Source organism: Acomys minous, assembly GCF_964271855.1.
Source record: "Acomys minous genome assembly, chromosome: 1".
NCBI classification, from domain to species: Eukaryota; Metazoa; Chordata; class Mammalia; order Rodentia; family Muridae; genus Acomys; species Acomys minous.
In genome coordinates this window covers 176161994-176181955 of record NC_140483.1, presented here as the reverse complement: position 1 = coordinate 176181955, position 19962 = coordinate 176161994, and the positions used below count along the sequence as shown (strand labels likewise).

Below are 19962 nucleotides of genomic sequence, written 5' to 3'. Positions count from 1 at the left end.
GAATTTTGTAAACTTTATAACACGCATTTTATCCAGAGAGTTCTTGTTTACATGAGACAATGATGTGAGTGAGAGAGTCCAGTTCTTGGGTTTTTCTGTTTGGGGACTCGGGATGCTCTGGGGTGAGGGAGGCTGGTATGTTTGCGGTACATATTTGTGAGTGCTTGTGGGTTACAGACCATGAAGATGGGGGGGGCGGGGGGGGGAGGGATGAAAAGAAGGAGGCATTTGTTTTCCTATTTGGGGAGCCAAGTGGCAGGGGCGATTGCTCCAGCAGACGGTGTGTATGCCTGGACAAAGCTCCCTCCTGTCACGTGCAGTATTAGCAAGGCCAGGCCATCCTCCTGGCAGATTCCTCAGTTGGGGAGTACATTACTAGCGCCCAGTTTTCTTTAATAGAGTTATACACACAGCAGTGGCACCAGCCAATGGAAAGCAGCCTCCCATGTTCCAGAGAGGAGGCCAGTTTGAGCTATCTTTCTGCTGCTTTCATCCCATTAGCAACTCTGGCTGGTGCAGCAACTGCAGACTTGCTGACCTGCCTGATTTCCTGGAATGCTCATGCCTGAGCCATGTGGTCAGGCTGTTCTATCAGGTCTCTTTTTTCTTTTTCTTCTTTTTTTCCAGCACCAAAAGAAAGGTGCTGGAAAAGCCCTTTGCATGCACCTATGGCTAAACACCCTGGAAGGCGAGGCCTGCACCGCTCTCTGTAGGCAGAGGGCATGTGACCAACCTGGTTAGACCCAGACATGCTTTTAAAACAGAATTAGCAAAGAAGACATGGATTTTTAAAAATGTGCGGCGTCTTTCCTAGTTAAGTCAGCTTAAAGGAAACACATGTAACTCAGATATGTAGTGATGCCTTCTGTGTCCTGACTTTGAGAGGTTCAGCCTTTCTGCTGAAGGTCATGGTGACAGAGGTAAGGTTTCCTAATGCAGAAACATTGCCCCTCAGAGACCATGGCGCTATGTTCTACCAGAGAATGGATTCCCAAATGAGTCTGCTGCTCAGAGCATGGAGATTTCTCACCTTGGATCACCAGATCTGCTTTCTGCATGAGCGTTCCTGCTTCATTCTGAGCCAGGCAGCTGAACTCCCTCTGAGGTCCCCCACTGAGATTGGCAACGCGGAGGATCTGTCCAGCTCCCCAGATGTGGTAGGTCAGGCCTGGGGCAGTGGCAATTGGCTGGCCATTTTGGAACCAGGTGATATTGGGGGTGGGGTGGCCTTTGATAGGGCATCCTAGAGGAAGAGAGAAGACAGTGGTTGGTACAGCCCAACCCCGCCCCCCATTCCCGGCGAGCTCATGAGTGTTTCCATGGTGCTAGGAACTGTACACATGCCATGCATGGCCTTACTGACTGTTTTTTATTATGCTTGCTTTTCCCAAGCAAAGGGGGTGCTTCACTCTCTGGACCTCTGGGAGGGTGGCTATTCTTCATTCAGTTCAATAAAAATGCTTGAAGAACACAAAGGGACCATTCCTCTTCCTGCCTTTCTACTAACTTTTAAACAATGGCACAAGTGGTGTTAACTCACTGAAAAGCTTTTACCTGGTAGCTCTTGCACTGATTCATAGATTCATTTATACAGGAAGTTTTTCTTCAAATGTTGGGACTCCCTCCCGCAATATTCATAAGTAAGACTTACGAATCAGACTTTTACCAATTAAAAACTACTTGCTGCTGCTGCTGCTGCTGCTGCTGCGTTACTTTATATTATTTTGAAATAATACGTTTTCAGCAGATGCTATACACTGGCCTCACTTGTCCACAAATGATCTTTTGAAAACTCTTAACCAAGCATGCATTGGATATGTGCATCCCAGCTCTATGTGGTTACAATATATTTTGATAGATTAGAATTCGAAAATATTAAACTGAACGCACATTAAATAGATTGTCATTGTGAGGAGAAACGGTTTTCTCTGAACTCTAAGTGCTTGCTGCATCTGTTGTGGCCCTGATGACCTAGCCTCATTAGGACAGTTATTCTGAAACCAAGGTATTCCTTCAGTTCCATTAAACAAGTGTCTGCTTGGCACCTACAGCTCTGCTGATTGTGAAGGAAATTGGGACCACATCTTCTCTTCTGAGGAGATCCCAGCTTGTATGGAATTAAAGAGACAAAGGAACAGTGACTGTTTAGATGTAGGAAGGGGACCTGTAGAGAGGAGAGTAGAAAGGAGGGATAGAGAGGTTAGTGTGTGTGTGTGTGGGGGGGGGGGGCGAATACGAGCCAAGGACAGTGAACTACGCATGTGTGTGTGCGCGCGTGCAAGGAAACCCATTACTCTGCAAACAGAAGATCTGGCTAGTAATCCACAGAAGCTGCACAGTCAGAGATTTATATTTCAACATCTACAAATCTTACCTAAAAAAACACTTGGGAACAAATGGAGGGCGCAGCGGGCAGGAGCACACATACAGGAATGGCAGAATGGTGTTTGATGAGACAGACTGGGGAAGGAAGCTCATGTGCTGTTGTACTTATTATGTGCCCAAAATTATTCATAGTCTATGTTTGTACTATTTCATTTGTCATTCTTCAGGAATAACTATGTCTAAATAATTGTTTTTCCTATAGCCTGCTTATTTAACTATTTCCCCCCCCCCCTAAGATTTTCAACAAGTTAAAGCTAATTGTTGGACCAGCCTTTTATTTGCAAGAATCTTCTAAATGGTTTTTAAATTTTATGTGTATGGAGAGTTTTGCCTGCGTATATGCATATGTATCCAGTGTGTGCCTGGTATCTGCAGAGGTGAGAAGAGGGTGGCAGATCCCGTGGATAGATATGAGCCATCATGTGGGTGCGGGGAACTGAACCCATGTCCTCTGCAAGAGTAGCCAGTGCTCTTAAATCACTGAGCAATCTCTACAACTCTTCCTAAATGTTTTACAGTTAAAAGTCCTCAGTGGTTCACTTTCCTTCACTCAGTTCTGCTGGAGTCAGAAATCATTTTCATCCTGTTGCTCTTGATTCTGAGGAGTTTGCCTTGACTGCTCCCTAGGGAAGACTCAGCACCCCTTCCTATCTCATTTTCCCCCCTTTCTTTCTCAGAGCAAATCAAGTCCAGAATTACACATGAAATGCTGTTTGGGTCAGAGGCATAGGAACTGTATCTTCTAGTTCCATCTAGGGAATGGAAAGGGAGAGTGATGGCACAGGACAAGAAGGCTCGTTCCTCCCCTCGTCCTCCATCCTGCTAATGAGGGTGTGTACAGCCAGCCAGGCATCCTGTTGGCTTTCTCTCCTCAAAAGAAAAGGGCAACAACACTCAAGGGATGCCAGAGCCATAGAGGTTTGATGCGGGTTTACCCCTGAGCGCCCAGCAGTCATGGGATGCTGCCCAATCAGGCTGGGCTGTCCTCCTGTACACCAGGACTCAAAACAAGAATGTCTTGATGGGTTAATTTCTGCAGCTCAGTGGGCAGTGCAGGGGACGGACTCTAGGTGTCTGCTGAGTAGGCTCTGGGGTCTGCTCCGTAAGGACCTGGTCCCTGGGCTCTGTGGTTGGTTGGCCGGTTGGATGAACGTGGGTGGTTGGGAGTGGAAAATGGCCCTGAGAATCTCTTCCTGAAGTTCAGGTTGGGCTGGAAGGAGTCCCAGATGGGCACAGTGGAGGTGGAGGGGTATGAGGTCTATGGGCTGTTGAGTACACACCCTAACTACGGCATTCCTAAAGCACCTTTACCCTCCTACAGCCATGTGCATTTGCTGCATAGGTGATAGCATTTCTTCTGCATCAGGGTAGCGAGCACAGGCAGTGTGCTTTTAATGTGCGAGGTTATTCGTTGTGAATTGAAAATTTCTCTTAGGAAAGTCTACCATTTCTTATCTACTTCTCAAAGAGAAAGACCAAAAAAAAACCAACCAACTAACCAGCAACCAAACAAAAACATGAATTCTAACCAAAGTAAATAAAAATTGCCTTTCCTGTTACCGTTTTGTCTTTCAGACTGTTTGACTGTGCACACAGGTATCCCCTTAAAGTGTCCTTTGTACTCAGAAGTAGTGTTCTTAGTGCACATGTAGTACGGGCCCCTGAGCTTTTATGTACATATTTATGTGTGTGTCTCTGTGTGCGTACCACGGTCTCCGAGGATTGCCAGCAGCAATAGTCAAAATAAGAGTCTAGCATGAATTCCCACTGTGTATGTTCCTAGTGAATAATTATCCATGTTTCATTGCTAATGAGAAAACCTGGCTTGAAACAGGGTTCCCTTCTGTCACGGATATTTCTCATTTGTTAAGGTAAAAGATATATCAATCATTTCTTTTTGAAGCTGAGCGCTCTCTCTCTCTCTCTCTCTCTCTCTCTCTCTCTCTCTCTCCTCTGCCATTTACAAGGACATCCAAAACAGTGCTATGTATCCTGTGCCTCAAAGAGGCCAAATAATAACTTCTAATCTTCAATTCCTGCGTCAGTGAGAAAGTTAGTCATGTTTAATGCAGGGTGTATGAAGAGGGGAGGGCATCTTCCCCCACCCCATGCATCCTTCTCAGCTCCAAACGACCTTTCCCCACAGTGCCTTCCGGAGGAAATGGACAATCAGAGGGACTGACAGTGCTCATTCTGCAGACCCCAGCTGCTAAAGAAATTGGGTTGTGAGGGGGAGCAGCATTTGAGAAGGCTGCCTAGTTAACGAGAGTTCTGGTACCAGAAAGCTTCTCTATATCAACTCTTCTCAACCAGAGAAAGAAAACACTGCCTTTAGGCTTCCATTCCTAGGCCTCAATTGGGTCTCAGTTGAGCCAAAGACCAGGTGTGATCACACAGATGAAGTTTTGCTCTTCCAAATTTTCTTCTTCTTCTTCTTCTTCATCATCATCATCATCATCATCATCATCATCATCACCATCACCACCACCACCACCACCATCAACATCATCATCAATCTCCTCTTCCTCTGTGCAGTGGACAATATTCAGAGTGAAGATATACCAATTAAGAAAGATTATACAAAAAATTCCATGTTTCCTCCTAATGTCTGTACCATCCGTGTATGTGCTAGAAAGCAGGGAAGATGCCAAAGAGTATTTGGGTCTAGGAAGCATGTGTCAAAGGCCAAGGAATTCCTCATCATTTGCTCCACACACAGTGGAGTCAGTGGGCTCCAGCAAGCCCAGGAATTCAGTCCAGCTGACATTCTTGCTTCTAGTAAATGCTCCTCACTGATTTTCATTAGCTCTGCATCCTGATTTTACAGTGGCTTTTAGAACTGTAAGTGGCAGCCTGTCTCAGGGAGACAGCCCAAGTTTGACAGGTGAGGGAAACACTGGGGTAGAAAAGTGGGTGGCCTTGTGGTCCCGCCTTCCAGCTGTTTTGTATGCTGTATATGCAAGACCTTAAAGGCCATGTGATAAGGCTGCTTGCGAGGCACTGAACTCACAGTGATCATTAGTCAGTGGATTTCTGTTGTTGCTGGTGATTTAAAGGCCTGAAAAGCACCAGGAGCTTTGGCAAGCAGCTTACTTTGTGGGCTCCTTCGTAGGTGAGATCAAGCCAACTCCAGGCTCGTTAGCTGTCTGTCACTCGAGTGAGCCACATATCCGGAGTTGATTTTTTGTGAGTTCTGAACCTTAATGAGTAGAAATGAGGTTTCAGAGCACATATTCCTGCCTCCCTTTCTCCAGAGGGGTGGTGGGGGTGGGGGAAGCCTAGGTTGATGTGCCATTCTCACAGAGCAAAGCCCATATGTAACTGGGCTCAGGAGCTCTGGAGGAAGAAAGCTTTGGAATGAGAATATACAGTCCAGGAGAGGAAGAAGAAAGCAGTGCTCTGGGAATTTTCACTTATCTCACTGTATCTAAAGGGAAGGAGGTCTGTGGCAGGTTGGGCCATGCTGTGTAAAAATATTAAAGACGTGGCATTATTACTTCATGAGCTGGCTCCAGGCCTGTCAGCATTTTCATTATAATTCTCTGTTTTTCACAGAGTTAAAAACGTTACCATAAAAATGATGTGTGTTGGGATGAAACTTGGCACTTGGTATAGTCAGTCTGGAAGTCCTTTCCTTAATTTAATTTTTTACAAAACTGGAAAACACTCACTCGGTACTTTAAAATTTATAGTGGCCTCTCTGGTCTGCCAGTGGTCTGAGAGGGTGTGGGGGCCCAGGCTGGGGGCCATGGGGTGACCCACCAAAGCAGGCACGCTACTCTTCTGCCTCTTCTGGACCCTGGTTTTTTTTTTTTTTTCAGCTTGGATCCCCGTGGGCAACAAGTATGGCTTCTAAAATAGCAGAGAGTAAGTGGGAACTGGCACCAGGCAAGTGGGCTGGGAGAAATGATTAATTTATATTGGAAAGCCCCAGGCCCTGACTCCCCATTTGTCAGCTGGACCCCAGAAGGCCATGGAAGACGACAAGCAACTCTAATTTTCCCTCAGATTTCTGGGACCTCCCAATAAGCTGGTCAAATAACCAGGCGAGGGCTATTCCCATCTACAGTTGCCCAAAGAAAACAAACTTGAAGACATTCCTGGAAAAAATGGAATGACACGAGCCCATTTTCCATTCCCCAAAAGTCCTTCTGCCCCTAAGGGTAAACCTTGGGTTTCCATTGGCCAAGGCTCTACGGATGTCTCCCATGCTCCTGGGCATCTGGTAGAAGAACTTGATATATTTCTCAGCATGAGAAGTACTCTGTCCAGATTTATAGCTCGATTGAGGCCTTGCCTTCGCTACGGTGATTTAGGTACTGCTGGCCGAGTGTGTATACCCTAGGATCTGGATATGCCCTTACAGGTTAGGAAGGTGAGATGCCCACGTCTAAGACACAGACACACTCACCCTTGGCTGTGAAAACAGGATTTCATTGTTTAAAGAAGAGTTTGGTGGTGTTGACCATCATACCGTTCAGGGCTGCCTGGACCTCATTTCAGGAGTACAAAGAGAAAAGGGGAAGGCAGGGTCAAGAAAACTGGTTCCGTTTTTAAAATTCCCAGTAAAAATTGTTTGAGATTTAACTTATCACGAGTGGATACTACACGGAATTCCCCCGTGTCCCTCTCTGCCAGTAGGCTCTTGGCATAAAGCTCACCTCTTAAAAACACATCAGCATTTTTAAAAAGTTTCAACTTTCTGGGTTTATAAATCCCTGGTTGACTTTACCTTCAGGCTGCTGGCAGGTGCTCCCCAGCCTGCAGGAAGGGGGCAGGGAGAACAGGATGGTCCCCGGGGAGGCCTGGCTGCCAGCTGTGTGGGGCCCAGGGAGGGATCTCAGTCCACTGACCAGATGCCTGTCCACGAGTCCCCAGATGTGGACCACACAGGGCCACCCTACTCAAGTCAGAGTGCTTCCGTCCGGCTACATCTGCAATTCCCAAGTCACCCTCTGTAAGGAAGGAGGCTGGTGTTTCATGTTTGGCTGAAAATGAGCCGCTACTTCAGGACATTGGGAGAATTACTAAAGTGTGACTGCCCTAGCATGGAAACAGCAGGGTCAGGGTAAAAGCTGTTGACCCTAGGCAGCGTACATACCTCTCCTGAACAAAGTAGTTTTGCTTACTGTCCCTCCAGCCAATGGAGAGGAAAGCTAGAAAATATCTAAATTAGGCAGGATATAGGGAATAAATACAAGCCTGCAGCTGCCCAGAGCTAACATGCCTTCATGAACTCAGGCTAGGTTTGGCTCTGTAAACCAGCAAGAACCCTTACAAAAAATAAAAACCCATATGCACATGCGCGCGTACACACACACACACACACACACACACACACACAACACACACACACAGAACGTTCGCTCAGAGCCCTGTATACACCCCATTTCAGTTCATTTCTACTGAACCAAAGCCACAGAACAGCAGCGGAGATGAAGAATGGCTAATATTCATAGCAGGTATCCTGAGAGGCCGCGCTGGGGTTCACTGGTAGGGCATAGGAAGGAGCAACTGCTGATGAGGAATTCCAGAGAGCAGCGGAGGGGCGGGGCTCTGGGGAAAGTGAAGACCTTCGCTGAATTTATTATTTGCGCATAAGCCTCCTGGGTCCTGAGGCTCTAGGAACTTCTCAGCAAAGTAAAGAAAATCATAAACAATGTGAGTGAAGAGAATAAAGACAAGAGTCAAACAGGCGAGCTGGAGGAAGGATGAGAGCCACAGAAGGTTCAGGAAGGGTGAGGACAGAAGTGTGCAGCAAGTGTGTGGGAGAATGCTGCGGGATGGACAGTAACACATCTGGCAGGCGATGTCTGGCCTCTGGCAGGCGAGCTCCAAGAGCGTGTGGTTTTTTTCAGGCACCCATAAATAGAGATATCTTAAGGAGGTCAGAAACCCACAGCCTGTACTGGGACGTCCATGGCAGCCACGGAATAGCCATGTGAAGAGCTGATGGTGGCTGTGCAGATGTGAAGATGGTTGTTTGCGGTCAATATTTCTTGTGTTGCCGAGGCTTTGAGCCACCTTGGGGGCATTTAGCGGGCTCCCTGAAGGCATAAGGATGGCTGGCATGGTTCAGATCCTCTGGGCAAATTTGGACTTTTGAAAAAATGACTTGGATTTAGAGGCCATTGAACCAAAGCTGCCTCCTTGGGCAATCTGGGCTTTGGAGTAATCTAGGCCTGATCGAGGCAAAGCCCATACTGTCCAGATGGGAACAGGTAGCTGCTGGGTTAAATTTCCTTCCTTCTGGGTTCTTTGTTTTCTGGAGCATGAGGGCAGCAGGAGGCTGAAGTCTGGAGTGGAGAATATATTTGGAAAAGGTTGTGTGCCTGGTCTCCCTGTAAACCATGGAGGTGTTGGGTCCAAATTCTGGCAGTTAGACAACAGGCAGCATTCCCCTGGGACTTGCAAAACAGTTCTTCTCTACCCAAGGCACCAGTTCCCTTATCACTAACAGAAGCCAGAAATGGCTATTTGTGGTACCTGTTAGCCCATCAATGTGCGTGCTGTCCTCCAGGCTCCCACAAATAGCGCAAGTATCTAACCTCACCCTAACCCTGAGTGGCTTTGAGTGAGTAACTCTAACCCTAACAACCCTAACCCTAACGATCCTAACCCTCTCCCCTACCTGTAAACTTCCCAGCACAGGAGCTTCCTGCCCCCAGCAGCTCATTTCTCCTTATAACCCTGCTATTCCAGCTAGTTCAGCTAGTCTCTCTCTTTGCCCCCACCCATGTCTTCCTCTCTTGCTTCTCTCCTTGTCATTATCTCTTGAGGCTTCCCCCCACCCCCCACCCCCACCCCCCTCCTGGCCAGGCCTGTTCTGCTGGCCATGCTCAGTCTACTACTTTCTCTCTCTGCTTGGGGATCTCCCAAATGTCCCTGGCTGTATTCTCCCTCATATCTGCAGTCATTGGTTCGCACAGGATGGGAGACGGAATGCTCCCACAGAGCTTCCCAAAGGCATCGTAGATACACTAAAGGCGTGGGCCCCTAAAGGTTCAGGATTGGACAGAATAGGGGCCTCGGTTTGGACACCTATATTCTACTTTAATATAAAGATTTAGACTTTTCTTAAAAATTTACTATTAAATCTCTCTAGAGAGCAAATATGGGAAATCCTAGATGATATACATAGGAAAACCACCTTTTCATATAGTTCTGAGATTTCTCCTCCCTAAATGCATTTGGGGCTATGATGGTAGGGAAAGGGGGAAGGGCAAGGTTCTGAAATGAAAGTGTTTACAGTACGATATTTATATATTGTAATCTGACTGCCAAAAAGACTTGATTAGAAATTGAGTAGTGGATTAGTGTCACTGGTGCTGATAAGAAAGCCAGGATCAAGAGGGCTTTTATCAGTGAAGTGGTAGATAGTCAACGTTTTAGATGGGGCCATACGATCTCTGTCATTGCTCAGCTTTCATTGTAACTTGGAAGCAACCATAGACGATATTTAAGTGAATCAGCATGGCCGCACCCAAATCCAACTATGTTTCTAAAGAGGTATAGTCTAGGACGTGAGATCATTAGGGTTTCTGTATGCTGAGAACAAATGGTCCAGTAAAACCACTAAATGCCTGTGCAGTACATATTTTTTTACCTCCAAAGAAAACAGCCATTTTCACCAGAAAAAGAATTTGATACCTCTTTTCCTAGTTAAAAGTCTCATTTTGCTGCTTTAAAAAATTCCAGCGAAAGTTCTTTATGGATTAGAAGTTCAGAGAACTATTAACAATTGAGAAACCCCTCAATTCCCACTACTCAGAGATAGATGCTTCTGGATATTGGCCCTCCCAAGACCACAGATGCACACATTTCACAGGTAGCTTAGTGAGTCTTGGAGTCTTCCCATTATCAGATAAGAGATCTATCTACCCTATTCCTCAAAACTGTTGCTGTAGAGTCTAATTGCAAATGTATTGCGATCTCTTATTTATGCTATATCTACGATAGTTACATAATTTCCAGTTTGCGATAGCCACAAACTATGCCAAGGGCAGTAGTTCCTTAGCAGCTCTGTCCTGTGTACTGATGGTCCTTACATCATCTCACTGGTGCTGGGTTAATGAGTATCACTGGAGAATATTGATATGCATTGACAATAACAACTTGTCACCCAGAGCTGTGAGGTTAATGTATGATTTGGGCAACAAAGCATGATGGTTGGTATGTTATTTCATTCTTGAATTTTGTAGTCTGGAGGCAGAACAATAGCCTCCATCTTCAAGAGTTCCTATCTCCATCCTGGAAACCTATGACAATGCTACTTTACAGGGTAATTGCACTTCATAGATGAGGTTAAGAAAAGACCTTGGCTGGAGGGATTATTCTAGAGTATCAGGGTTAGTCCAATGCAATCAATAGAATACTGAAAAGAGGGGAACAGAGGTAGTGTTAGGGGAAGATTTGGGGTGTTCTCTCACATCCTTAAAGATGGAACAACAGTCACAGCCAAAGAATAGAGGCAGTGTCAGGAAGCTGGTAAAGCTAGGGACTAGATGTCCCTTTAGAGCTTCTGGAAGCTTCTTGGACAACCTGGATTTCAGTCTAGTTATATCTATTTTGAAATTCTGATCTCCACAATTACAACTAAATTTGTGCTTTGTTAGACCACAAAGTCTGTGGTACTTTGTTATGGTATCATTAGTCAATTAATATAAAATTTGTGTTTTTCATCTTTACAAACTTCCTACCCAACAAATATATTTCCTTTTTTTTTTTTAATGTGCTTTGCTTTGACTTCACGTAAGATTGGGTCTTCTGTTAACTCTTTGTACAGTCAGCAGGTAGATGTTGATGGATCGCAGATCTCATAGAGATTCTGAAAATAAAGTTCTATGTTCTTTTATGAGAAACAACACATTTGTATGTGTGCTTAGGGCCTAGGAAGTGTCACAAGCTCCTGGTTCTAGGCTCAGAATCCCCATGTAGACAGCAGCAGTAGAAAAGGTACCACCACCAACATTCCATTCCTTAAAGTTAGAAATATACAGTGCAGGAGTACTTCCCAGGTGACACCAGGTAGGATGGGATCTGTGAATGCCCTCCTGGCAGTCAGAGCCCTGGCCAACCAGCCCTCTGCCTGCCCCAGGGTTCTAGAAGCAACACCTATTCTCCGTGCTGTCTACCTTTTTACTTTCTAGCTTCTGGGTCTGGCAGCAATCTGCTTTCTGTCTTGCACCAGAAGTTTCTCAACCTTTTCCCTCTCCTTCTTAAACAATTCAGTCCAACACCCAGTGTATGAGTCGAACTGAAGTAAAGTTCAGAGAGGAGGAGAGGCCACGATAGTTGAGGATGGGGCACTAATTCTGAGCAGTGGAGACTGAAGTCACACAAAGGATGTTGTTATGGTTTGACTCAAATGTTGGAACATGTGTGGTTTGGAGGTGAAGCCTAGTAGGTGTTTGAATCAGAAGGACAGAGAGCTCATAAGTGGATTACTGTTTTCTCACAAGAACAACCAGGAAGGAGGATGAGTCTGGCATCTTTTATACACATTTGCTTCTCCTTCTGTTTTTTTTTTTACCAGGAGTTGAAGCAGAAACATAGCCTCATCAAAAGCTGAGAAGATGCCCATGTGATGCTCTGAGAAGATGCCCATGTGATGCTCTAAGATGCCAATGCAATGGTCTTGGAGTTTCAGCCCCAGAGCCACAAGCCTCATACCCTCCAAATCTTGCTAGAATTACTGAGTCAGTCTCTCTCTCATTGCAAGAGAAAATGGACTAAAATACTCATGGCAGTGGTTTGGTGGACTGTGAGGGAATGCAGGTGGGATAAGGCTGGTGTAAGATCGAGGACAAGAGACAGCAGAGAGAGGAGATTGCCTCTGTAGGGAGGGCTTCAAATCTGTAAATATATTAAGAACATTAGGGGCCATAGACCAACAAATCCAGAAAGAGGAAAGAGGGGCTGAATTTTATAGTGTTATGTCAGAATTAAAGATACAAGGAAGAACTTGTGCTTTAATGTACAGCTAAATATAGAAATAGTAGTACTGTTAAGTGTGTGTGCAACTATACATATACATGCTTATGTACACTGACAACGGTAACACCCAGTAGCAACTTCCAGAATTATTGTGTAGGTCAGGACTGGAGAAAGTCTGAGAAGAACCTAGAATATCTTCCTGGCCTAGGAAGTAATAAAGTTCTCAAAGAATGATACGGCAGTGTCAAAAGACACAAGAGCTATTTTAAAGTCTTAGAGGCTGCATCTTGGAGTTTCTTTTACATCAAAATAAAAAGGACTGCAAAAGATGATAGCTCTCTGGATGGCAGGAATCCATCCATGAACTATGCAAAATAACTTTTAAGTCCCTGCTAGAACAGAATATTTGCCACCACTTTAAAGTGCCTCTCCATGACTATTACAAATGACAAAAGAAATTGAATAACTTTACAGAGGAAAACCCAGCAGACATCTTATCAGGCAAATGTAACTCACAACACGTGTGAGGGTACCACTGCTGTCATAATCATAGGACTGGAGGAAAGGAGATGAACTTGGGTTCCTGCCAAACACTCACAGCCTGACTCTAAGCATGAGGTGACTTCAGACACACCTGATTGAAGGATACATGATACAACAACCCACTAAGCCTGTGTGCTTCAGAAGTCAAGGAAGTTCAACTAAGAGACACAGCAACTAAATGCAATGTGTGATCCGGGGTTAGATGCTTTTGCTATAAGGATGCTACTGGCACAAGTAGCAAACCTCAAGGGAATATATACAGGGTAGTGGGGTCCAAATCATCTCAAATGGACCAGGCAGAAAAATTAATAGTGTCCCATCAATATTTATGTAATATTGAGATGGTTTCTTAGCAAAAGTACATTAAAGAAAACTTGTATAAAGTCAACACATAGGATCATGTTGAAGGCGAGCACAAACTCTGCTGTCTCTGCACAGATCTTGGAGGTGTGAGTGTGGACTGCTGCAGAACACCGATGCAGAGCAACAAAGATGCTGACATCTCAGGAAATGGGCTTAGTGCTCACAGCACTCACATGTGTACACGGTTCCTTTCTCTCTCCACCCGGGGTTTGCTCTGAGTCTCTGCTCTTAGTTTCAGTACCTGGGAGAGAATGTCTTGATTTCATCTGTGCTGATGCCGATGACTTTGTTCCCAGTTTTAACAGCTCTTAAAGTTGAGCAAAACTAGCTAATTGATTGCTTTGTTGGTCACAAAATTAAGAGTTCTATGGGAGAGTTGCGGGGAGCGATTGAGGGAGCTGGAGGAGTCAAGGACGCCACACGAAAACCTACAGAGTCAACTGACCTGGGCTCATGGGGGCTCACAGAGACTGAACCACCAACCAAAGAGCAAGCATATGTAGCAGATATGCAGCTTGGTTTTCATGTGGATCCTCCAGTAAGTGGAGCAGGGGCCCTCTCTGGCTCTGATTGGCTCCGTTTGGGTCCAATTCCCCTAACTGGGCTCTGCATTGGCTGGCCTCAGTGGGAGAGGATATGCCTAGCTCTGTGGCAACTTAATGTGCCAGGCCAGGTTGGTACCCATGGAGTACCTCCCACTTCTCTGAAGAGAAGGAGACGGTCACGGGGGTGCCTGGAGGAGAGGAGCGGGCTTCCATCAGGACATAAAATGAATAAACAATACAAAATCCAAAAAAACAAAAATAAGAGTTCTTTAGAGCAAAGCCCAATGGCCAAATTGCAATAGTCTGAAGAGGCAATGCTATGCTCTCTAGGCCTAGGGTGAGTTCAAAATGAGCCTAGAATAGCTTCTTGTGCCAGGAAGTAATAAAGTTCTCAAGGAATGGATGTGACAGTTATACAGGAATTATTTTAAGGTCTCAATGGCTTCCTCTGAGGTTATCTTTTTTTAAACATCAAAATAAAAGAGCAAAGACAGCTCTCTGCATGGCAGGAATCTATGGATTATGGAAATATAAACAAATTTTATGTTCACTCAAGAATGGAACCTCATGCTATGTATGGGAGGTCTGCACACCTTTGGGCATAGAAAGCAGAGAAAGTTCAAGTATGACACGGCACAGTATCTACATGTAATATCCACACTTTCTCTGCTGTGTTTGCAATCGTATGTAGTAATGTCGATGATTTGTAAATAGCTGCTTTCCTGCTTTATTTAGAGACTAGAGTCTGTGTGCTGCTTAATTTTTCCTGACATTTGATCTGTATCTGGTTGAATCCTTGAATATGGAACTCATGGATACAGAGACCCAAACACATCATTTTATAATCAAGTCAAGTTCTATATGGAGCATGGTTAGGTTCTAAAATTAAATATTTCTTCCATGATTGCTTAGGAGAATCTTTGTTTTACTCAGCTTTCCATTTACTTTTCGGCATCATTTTCTCTCTGCATCTGTCACTGGGATGGTTTCAGGGTCCCTAGCAGAAGTACTTCAGTGCAACCTTGTGAGACCCCCAAGTCTCCACTATATCACCCCGAGTTAACTGTGTTGAGCCAGTCTCTGAGCCACGGCACCCGGCCAGAATCTGAGAGGCTAAGAAGGGTTGGAAACAAGATGATAGGGCCAGAGTCAAGAGGATGTGCAGTGTTAGTAGTGCATATAGGAGTGCCATGGCCGCCACCTTTTGGGCCCAAATTCCTATTCTGGGCTCAGGAAGCTGGCAGGAAAATAGACACACAGGCTTCTGCTGATTTATCTGTCTTGATACCACTTCAAAGAGTCACAGGCAGCACACAGTGGCTCCGGCCAGGGTCCCCAAGGGCCTCGAATGAAGTTCTGGTCTCATCTCCTTGGAAACTATGTAGGCAGCTCATTATTTCTGAGCTACTCAGCCAAGAGAGAAATAAGGAATTCTATAATTACAATGGATTTTCACATAAAAAAGGCCTTGGTAGAATGACGACCTTGGGGTTGAACTTGTCTTTCACGTACCTTTCAGAGATAAGGTGTTAAAAGTGGAGGTGAAAGAATTTGAACTGCTTGGTAGATGGTGATGTATCAACAGGTTCAATGTCACAGTTGGTAGGTAAGCCACTGTAATCATCATTTGTTCCCCTTTGGCCCAATGCATTTCTTAGGGTTTGCTCTGATAGGCTGTTAGAGGTGAGGAATAGCAGAGCACCCTTTGAGTTGTCCATTTCCCCAAGAAGAGTGATAATCCTTTTTATGTAATAATCCACAGTCCTTGCATGAATGTGTCCTGGGAAAATGTCCCTTCTGTTTTCTACAGTGAAAACATGAAAGCAGCTATATGGAAATCAAGGTGAGCTATACCACTGTAGTCCTTGCTGGGCTTGAAACAATGCCCAAATGTTATTCTGGCCTTTCCCTCCTTCCAATGCACACAGGGGAGAAGCTTTCCAGGCCGGCCTGTTTATGAGGCTCAGCGGAGTTGAACACCCAACTGATATTCTCTGGTGAGGGCCGAGATAGTATAGAGCCTTCTTGGTACACAGAGATGTGCAAAAGACATTTGTGGGATTGAACCAGATTTCCAGGTTTTATTTTGCATAGCCCATACATATGCTTGATTTGAAATTTGATATGTATCAAGATGGAATTTTTTTCCTGACACCTAATGTCTCAACTACCTGATTACTTAAAGTTAATGTCAGTTTCTTATGTATTTGCAAAGTACTTTTCTGAAATAAAAATTAAGTTAAACTACGACTTTAGTCCTTTTATATAACACCTTTTAAACTCTAGGGGCCTTAAGATTTGAGGAGGCTCCCAGGAGTCTAGTGATGGGCACAAGAGGAAGTTACAGAGTATGTGTGATGAGATGACTTGCAAACATTTACCCAGAAGATGTAAAGGAAGAGGGTAGGTAAGGTGGAAGCTGGTTATTTCTCCGCTATATAATAGGCAGAGGTTAAGTATGTAAGAGATGACACTCACCTTATTTTTACATTATTAGCCAAACCCACTTCTCCACATTCTAACTAAACACAGCACATGAAAAGGTAGAACACTGGACACCTTGCCATGCCCTCTCTCCAGGGGAATAAGAAGGACTTCGCTGGGGATCGGATTCTGCTGAGTTGCACTTCATAAGCATCAACTATTTGCACACACAAAAAGGATCAAGACTCTGGACTCCAGAGGCCCAGGGTGTGGCTTCAAACAGAAACATGTTCCTTGCTTTATTTGTATCTTTACAGCTTTCCAGGAGAGGAGTGTGTGGTTCCAATTCCCACCTGTGCTTTCTTGGCCTACCGAATCCTATAGATCCTTCCTGATGCCACGTAGCTCCCACTTCTTCACAAGGTCTTCTCAGATGCCGTTCTCTGGGGCAGACTGCATCCCGTTTACCCAAGGTCCCTTACAGAGAAAACACTCCCTATACTCCAATGATCATATGAGAATGAGACACGAAAGATGAATGCGAAGAAAGAAAGTGCTCTTAGCTAGGAGAGTTTCCTACATGGTCTAGGACCTCTCCTCAGAGTTTGGCCCTTTTCTTGGGGTTCTAGGAGCCCTACTTTGTGCTCATTCTTGCTTCTTAAGAAGAACCTAGCCAATAAATTATGAGAGTGGTTTAGAGCTTGCAAAAAATGTATTTACTATGCTTTATATCATTTGGTTCTCAAACCCATTCTGAGATGGTTATCACCTCATTTTAAAAGTAGGAAAGGAAGACTTGGAAAGGCTATGACCTTGACCAGAGGATGACCCCCAAAGTTCATGTTTGTTTTACCCTTTTGGCTAAATAGTTGCCCAGACCTCTTGCTTAATTTGTCTGTGGTGAGCTGGAACTCTTAAAGAGAACTTGACTAAAAAAAGTGAGTGAGTTTAACAAGGAAACAGCTAAAGACCCAAGAACAGTGTAAGATGTGTAAGTTAATGAAAAAAGTAGGCTGGCTGAGGTCTCAGTCTGCTTATCTCTTTATCCCTGCTGCTTGGACTTGGCCACCAAGTCCTAGTCTTAACTTCTCCCACTCTGCTTCCTCAAGAAGGGAAAGGCTGGGGGCAGGCAGGTGGTGGCCTACAGGAGCTGAACACATACCATGTGCAGAGACACCACTGTAGCCCTTTAAATACTGTTTGTCCCCTTCAAGAACTCCAAAAGTTTATGCAGCCATCCATCCTCATTTTATAGTCTAAGGCAGCAGAGCTTGCATAATTGGCCCAAGGTTATTCAGCTGTCAGTAGGTAGGTAGCATAGCCAAACATGCTGGTTCCAGAGCTTGCTCTGATTACTATGCTGTACTCTGAAATGCATGGGAAGGGCCCCATTAAGGTGGCACGGACATTCAAGGATGGCAGGGACGAGGTCTTCCAGGAAAACTGAACTTTGGCCTTTTATTAATTCCCAGAGTAGCTGTTTCACCTTCACATCTCCTCCTATTACACTGCTCTCTTGTCATCACGCGTGGCTGATCTTTTATATATAAAATCCCGTAAGTATACCTGAGTCAGTCCTCCTGTATCCTACCCAGAAGGTACCACATATGAACCCTCTAAGAAGGCACCCATCTTCCGAGCTACTACTTAATATTTGAGATGGCAGCCAGCAATTGTGCCTCAAATGTAAGGAAGAGCTTAGTGTGGGCCACAGAGAAGAAGGGGATAGACTCAGGTTTATAACAGCAGAAGTGCTCCAGGCAAAAAAGTGGACACATATTAGCTGTCACTTTTGTGCTGGCACTAAGCTGGGCACACTGCACATAGCTTCTCATTGAAGTCTCACAAGAATCAGCTCTGTGGGCTGGATAATGTCTCAGTGAGGAACCAGATCTGTGGATTTGGAATTTGGGTCTTTCGACTGAGGTGCCTTTTCTTCTACAGAGCTGGCCAAGAACTGTGGCCGGAGGGTCCGTCTCTCCTTTCACAGAGCATAACAAACCGTGGGACACAATCCTGCTCTTTCTCTTCTATAGTCTGCCTCTGGGCACTGCAGCTGCCGTAAAACTGCCACTCTAGCACCACACAGACACACAGAGGGGCACAGAACACGAGGGGGTGTTTTCAAGAGCCATTTCATGGTGAGGAAGGATTTATTAGGGCAAGTGTAGAGTTCCTCATTTTCCCACTGGTGGACTTTCAATACCTGTCTATTTTGGGGACACCAGGCACATTCACATCGCTCCCATTGGGCATGCTAGGGAGGGCACTGGCCTGGGAATTCTGTCTTGGTGCCAAGGCAGGGCAGGAGCAAGTATGAGTGAATTTTTTTTTTCAAGGTCACCATTTCCTGATTATCTAGAATCTTAAAATAAGTCCATGCCTGGATCCTTGCTATGGCCTGGGACAGTGGCAAGAGGGGGATTTACTGCCTTGCTCTCTGTCCAGCTATTTTAAGTGTCACTTATGCTTTGGTGTCTTTTTATATTTATGGGTGTGTACTCCACCCTGAAGAACGGCTGTACTTCTTCCCATGGCTTCCCCATAAACACCCTTTGAAATACTGATTTGGTTTTACATGATATGTGCTGCTGAGCTCCATGTAGTCCCTATGAATCTCTATTATCCACTTCAAAATTTACCTTAAAACAGAATTAAAGTCAATAAACACAGGCTGTGAATAGCCACAAAACACTGGTCTTTCTTTTTTATGACAAAGCGTATTTTCCTGAGTTAGGAAACAAAACGTGTTTTCCCTGTGGCATGAAACCTCAGCCTCCTAGTATAAATGAGGAAACAGATGCCAACTGTTTTTTGAGGAGGGTCAAGGTAAATGTCTTCTTGCACTAGCTTTCCTCATCAAGGATGCTGGTCCTGCCCTTCAGGTTGCCTTGCCCTTCCTCTGCATCATGGTCTCTGACACCTCTGGGCTGGGTCCCCATTGTGAATTAATTTTTACCTGACCTTTGGCCTTCAGGACTTGTTGTTCTCACAGTTATCTTTGGAGAGGAAGTAAGGATACTCTTAATTTTCCAAGGGATCATGATGAGATCTGCTCTCCCAACAGATGTGGCCTGGGACATCCTCTGATGTCATAGTGTGCGTTTCCTCAGAACTGGTGTTAGGAAGTGTCTGCTACAGTCTATATACCAGGGGAATCAGGAAATGTACTTCTAAGGGTGAGATCAGAGGTGCGTGGGACAGATTAAAAAATTGCAATTAGAATAGAAATCAGAGATGGAAATGACTCAAGAGGACTAAGTCAAGGTCCTGACAACAGCTCCTGTTTTAAACTGCTTTAAAATGGTTATGCAGCTCCTTTTAAAGACATGTGGCAGGCCTGAAATCTCTCTAGTAACACCAAGTGGCCTGTTAGCAATGCAGAGCAATGTTGAGAAACTATGGCTTTGATCCTTGGATCCTTGCTTTGGAAAATACATTTTTACCATTATGGAACATAACCGTACCCGTTGGTTTACTTGCTGCACAGGGCGGTAAAACTGCTCTATAATCACAAAGAAGAGTTGGTGCAACAGGGGCAGGCACAAAACACAGCGCCTAAAAACAGTTCCCAGTTTTCTTCTTACACAAAAAGTTTCCCCAAGCCCGGTGTAGAGCAGGTGTTAGGGGTTCAGAGTGACCACTCGAGGTGAAGGTTCTCAAAGGAGACTTCATAGAGGGCATGACCCAAGACTCAAAGGTTTATAGGGTTTAGTTTGAGATCAGGAGAGGGTCTTTCAGACACAGAAAGCTCCAGACAATGGCA

At 45.0% G+C, this 19962-nt stretch overlaps 2 protein-coding genes across 8 annotated transcripts in view; one reads left to right on the top strand and one right to left on the bottom strand.

Annotated features, from left to right (window-relative positions):
- Window positions 1–11942, top strand: part of LOC311595987 (stabilizer of axonemal microtubules 1-like) — a 119838-nt gene extending 107896 nt beyond the window's left edge. Inside the window, exon 6 of one of the 2 annotated variants that reach the window (XM_084779159.1) lies at window positions 11921–11942. In XM_084779159.1, the coding sequence (XP_084635285.1) occupies window positions 11921–11927 (7 nt within the window). In that variant the 3' untranslated portion in view covers window positions 11928–11942. Of the gene's footprint in view, window positions 1–6206; window positions 6253–11920 lie in introns of those variants that run through there. The other variant, XM_084779158.1, reaches the window with a different exon arrangement.
- ADAMTSL1 (ADAMTS like 1) overlaps window positions 1–19962 on the bottom strand; it is an 888380-nt gene that overhangs the window by 9746 nt on the left and 858672 nt on the right. For all 6 annotated transcript variants that reach the window (XM_084779022.1, XM_084779023.1, XM_084779024.1 and 3 more), the window contains one exon: window positions 1031–1243. In XM_084779022.1, the coding sequence (XP_084635148.1) occupies window positions 1031–1243 (213 nt within the window). The remainder of the gene's footprint in view (window positions 1–1030; window positions 1244–19962) is intronic.